The sequence below is a fragment of the Arachis ipaensis genome, chromosome B05, assembly GCF_000816755.2.
Source record: "Arachis ipaensis cultivar K30076 chromosome B05, Araip1.1, whole genome shotgun sequence".
In the NCBI taxonomy this organism is placed as follows: domain Eukaryota; kingdom Viridiplantae; phylum Streptophyta; class Magnoliopsida; order Fabales; family Fabaceae; genus Arachis; species Arachis ipaensis.
The window spans coordinates 130,003,913-130,008,819 of NC_029789.2; the positions used below are offsets into that span (position 1 = coordinate 130,003,913).

Here is a 4,907-nt window from a genome sequence, read left to right on the forward strand (position 1 = left end):
ACAGTCTCGCTACACATACACGACTTTTACTTACATAACGTGCGCGTGAAATCACGCCGTTTTTCTTCGTGTTCCTCATCCAACGTTTGTATCCCGTGTTCCTCCTCCTACTCCTTCTTCTCCTTCTTGTTTGTGTTCCTCCTCCTTTTTCTTCGTGTTTCTTCTTTTTCGCGTGTTTTATTCTCATTGTTGTTCTTTTTATTGATGTTGTTGTTGTTGCATTTTTTTCTCCTCCTCTTTCTATTGATTTTACAATATTATGTATTTTTTTCTTCTTTCTTTGATTTTTTCTTCTGAAGAAAAATTATAAAAAAATAAAATAAGAAGATAAAAAAGAAGCAACAGCAGGAGATGAGAAGGAGGAAGAGAAAAAGTTTTGAATTATGCAGAACTTATCAGAATATAAATATACCGAAAGTTTTTCAAAATACATCGAAACAAGAATGGAATAGATTCATCACAATAATAATTTAGATTCAGAACTCTTGTACCGAAATTTCGCTACAAATGCACAAAATATTTCTTTTAATGCATTTTTCTTTTTTGTTTTTTCTTTATTTCTTTCTTTTTTTTTAGTTGAATGAATGTAAATTCATCATCTTCCAAGTAATTTTGCAGCATTATGTGTTTCTTCTTCTTCTCTGTTTAATTTTCTTTTGTTTTTATTCTTGTTAAGAGAGTAAAACAAGAAGAAACATGAGAAGGTAAAACAAGAAAGAAAAGATGAATAAAAAAAAGATGATGATGATGATGATGAAAAAAAAGAAGAAGAAGCAGTAGCAGAAGATGAGGAGGAGGAAGAAGAAGAGTTTTGAATTATGCAAAACTTATCAGAATGCAAATACACTGGAATTTTTTGACAATAACACATAAACTTCTTAGTTTTTACACCGAAATGTTGCTACAAATACACAGAAATATTTTTTTAATGATTACGACACACAAACTGAGTTTGAAAATAACACACAAAAATGACTGAATTATCAGCAAAAACACATCCAAATCAATTTTGGATCGGGCAACGTCATCAATATGGCAAAATTTCTATGATAATGATAATAATAATGATGATAACGATAACGATGATACATATAAGAAGAAGACGACGATGACTATAATGATGATGATCATGATGATGAAGATGATGGAGAAGAAGGAGAAAAAAGAAGGAGGAGAAGAAATTCCAATGAGAAAAGAAGGAGGGGAAGGAGGTGTTGGTGCGATGATAACGAAAGAGAAAGATAATGAAGAAGAAGAAGAAGAAGAAGAAGAAGAAGAAGAAGAAGAAGAAGAAGAAGAAGAAGAAGAAGAAGAAGAAGAAGAAGAAGAAGAAGAAGAAGAAGAAGAAGAAGAAGAAGAAGAAGAAGAAGAAGAAGAAGAAGAAGAAGAAGAAGAAGAAGAAGAAGAAGAAGAAGAACGTGTGCATATGAGTAATGAGTGTAAATGACTTGTTGGACTTGTTTAGTTAATTAATTTGTATGTAGAGATTTATTTTTTTTCAAATTGTTAGTGGGGGCACTTGTCCCTACAAACTACAGCATATATTCGTTTTCGGGTATAATGATATAAAAGTACCTTTTTGTTTATTTATTATGTTAGAAATATCTTTTTTTTAAATAAAAAATCTTTAAAAAAATATAAATTATAGCGTCTAAATTGTAAATATGTCTTGTCATAATGATTAAATTTGTCATATTATATGAGATATATTTCTTTAGAAGGAGCACTAGGAATTTTTCTTCAAAGAACCAAACCACATTATAGAACAATAAGCGTTCCTAGAACCTCCTTACTACAAAAAGCGGACGCCATGACAGAAGAAACCCCATCATATCATAATTCATATTCATAGTTTCAAATACACAATTAAATTGACTCCAAAAAAATGAGTACGAACAACCATCTAAACCATAGTTTGATCCTAACCGTTTTGCTACTCATAGCATTTGCAACGAAGACTGAGCAATCAAATCAGATTCCAGCACTGTATGTGTTCGGTGATTCGTTTGTTGAGTGTGGTAACAACCACTATGTGCCAGGAGCGGATCTGCGAAATTTCTTTCCTTATGGCATAGATTTCGGCACACCCACTGGTCGCTGCACTAATGGCAAAACTGTTGCTGATTTACTTGGTGAGAAACTATATATCTAGAATCATTCATAATACAAGATTCTTACTGATTTGTGCAGAACATATTTTATTTACTGTTAACATACAAATAAAACTCCCACTCATAAACTCAACCAAACAATTGGTTACATGTTGACTAAAAAAGTTACTCATCTAAATTTTTTATTTTGTAGTTTGTGTATATAGAAAATATGTGTGTATAATTGCTCAAATATCCTTGTGTATGCTAATGATCGCACAAGAAAATAGTGTTAGAAATTAAAAAAAAAAAAAAAAACAAAACGGCCAATTGTTTTCTTTTTAATTTTTGCAGCTATATACCTTGGTCTGCCTTTTGCCCCTGCGTACTTGGGACTTTCAAGTAAAGGAAACAGAGTCATAACTACAGGCATAAATTACGCATCGGGGGGTTCTGGAATTTTGCCAGACACCAATAATGTTAGTGTCTCGTATTCTCACACCTCTACTTCAAAATTTCATTAGCTAAAAGATTACTTCTTTTTTTTTTACTTATTTTAAAAATTAAACGAATTTATGATACCGTATACTATTTGTGCTTGCTTTAATTAGAAAACTTCATTGATAATGGACGAACAAATAAGGGGATTCGAGAGGACAGTTAAGGAGATTTTGCCAAAGGGGTTAGGTGAAGAAGCAGTGGAGAAGCATGTATCTGAATCCTTGTTTTTGGTATCTTCGGGTGTGAATGATCACTTCAAAAACAGAACATTTCGTGGTAGTAGGAAATTTGCTTCCTACCTCATAAATGAATTCAAAATACGCTTGCAGGTATGTCAAATTTATTTACATATACAATTAACGAGTACATTATTGCACAAACTGATAAAAGTAACACATTTATCCCTAATAGGGGTGTCTATGGATCGGATCGTATCCGCAGATCCGGGGTAAATATCCGCATCCGATCCGAAAATTGCGGATATGTTTGAATCTCAATTCTCTTCCCCTTAACACAGATGCAGCATGTCTCTTGGGAGTTTGTCACTCCGCACTCCTATTTTGATTTTTTTACATCAAATAATACAATAATCGAAGAAAAAGAAAAAAGCATGACGTTCCTTTCACCTTTTCGATTATTATTATTATTGTTTTTTTTTGTGACAGATACTTCATAGCCTAGGAGCAAGAAAATTCTTTGTGAACAATGTTCCTCCAGCAGGGTGCTTTCCATCAATGACTCTGCACTTAAAACCAATAGGAAAGTGTAGTGAGAAGATGAACAAACGGATCTCCTTTTACAATAAGAAATTGCTTATTTTACTCCATGAATTGCAGACTCAGCTTCCGGGTTTTACCTTTGTCTATTCAGATCTCAACAAGAGCATCATGGAGATAAGACAAAACCCACATAAATATGGTAATAAGAACAAAGTCACATGTCTTTTGTTTTCCCTTTTTAGAAAATATTCTTTGGTTTTCTTTCAATTTTTGCTAAGTTTTGTTTGGTAATAAACTGTTGTTATTCTGTTTTAAAATCTAAGACGTTTTAGATTTTTACAATTTAATTCTTAAAAAAATTATTAAAATTTATTTTTACAAATATAAAATTTTTATTTTATTTAAATGAGTGGATATTTGATATTTTAATGTCAAGTTAAAAAATAAAAATGATGATATAAAACACTATATTATATTCCTCGATTATTATATTTTTTAATCAAAGAGTTATTGCATTTATTGATATTGGATTATTTTGAAATTAAGAATATAGTCTTAGAAATGCACATATAATAAAACAATAAAAATATTATTTGTACACTAAAATTAACTACTAAAATCAGCTTAAAATTTAAAAGTTAAAATTTTAGAGTTAGATTTGTATTTATAAATTTTTTTTTATTTCCTTAAAAAATCAGAAAACTTAGGATAAGATTTGTATTTATGAATTTTTTTATTCTTAAAATAAAAAATCTTACTCTCGGATTTGTAATTATAAACATTTTATTTTTTTAAAATCATAAATTTTATCCTTTGATTTATGAACCTGAATTTTTAAAAAAGTTATAATATGTAAATCTGATCCACCAATTCCATTCTTCTCTTCTCTCCTCAATAAATTTAACTGTCCGATTTGCTCAATAACAATTTATAAAAAATTATTTCTATATTAAAGAGAAACACCAACCCTTTCTATAATAATATATTACACACTAATTTTCTCCACATCAACAAAATTGAGCACTCTTATTTTATAGTTTTTATGGTAGATCTTATGTCATTGACCATGCTATCTGCACTCCTCGCATAAACATCCTACACTTTCTAGGAAATGAATCTTTTCCAGTGAAAAAAACACTTGAGAGAATAAAGTATGATCTTTCATCTTTAATTCTTTAAGTGGGATTAAAATTAAATAAAAAAGAGAAAGCAATGAAGACTTAGATTAAATATTGAATAGCATCTAATTTTTTTTTATTAGAGAAGATCCACTCCCCATTTTCTATAATTTTTATTTTCTTAAATAAATCAGATACCTCTAAACTAGCGTCTAAGCTCTGAATCAATCTTACGATGCTAGTGTTTTGAATTTGGTTATTAAATTTGATGGACGTTTTATATCTAGAAAGAGTGACTTTGTTTATTGTACTTGATGCAACTTAATAATAATAATAATAATAATTGATACGGCCGTTACAAATCCGATGTCATAACTCAGCATTATACCTAGCCTTCAACTCAACGGATTACATTCTGAAATAAAAATCAGTTTCAATTATTATAAATTTATAAAAAGTGTTCATATTCTGGTTTAACA

At 29.8% G+C, this 4,907-nt stretch overlaps 1 protein-coding gene across 1 annotated transcript; it reads left to right on the plus strand.

The window, feature by feature from the left end:
• On the plus strand, positions 1,710 to 3,616 carry LOC107641106 (GDSL esterase/lipase At2g03980). The gene is made up of 4 exons (XM_021102758.1): positions 1,710 to 2,132; positions 2,445 to 2,569; positions 2,702 to 2,920; positions 3,257 to 3,616. The coding sequence occupies exons 1-4, from the start codon at positions 1,886 to 1,888 to the stop codon at positions 3,599 to 3,601; spliced, it is 936 nt and encodes a 311-aa protein (XP_020958417.1). The 5' UTR covers positions 1,710 to 1,885; the 3' UTR covers positions 3,602 to 3,616.

What these genes read in the sequence shown, in the direction of transcription:
- LOC107641106 (XM_021102758.1), top strand. Translation starts at nt 1,886, where the DNA reads ATGAGTACGAACAACCATCTAAACCATAGTTTGATCCTAACCGTTTTG. An exon ending in TTTTGCCAGACACCAATAAT is followed by an intron (nt 2,570 to 2,701) that starts GTTAGTGTCTCG and finishes TGCTTTAATTAG; the next exon opens with AAAACTTCATTGATAATGGA. An exon ending in AATTCAAAATACGCTTGCAG is followed by an intron (nt 2,921 to 3,256) that starts GTATGTCAAATT and finishes TTTTTGTGACAG; the next exon opens with ATACTTCATAGCCTAGGAGC.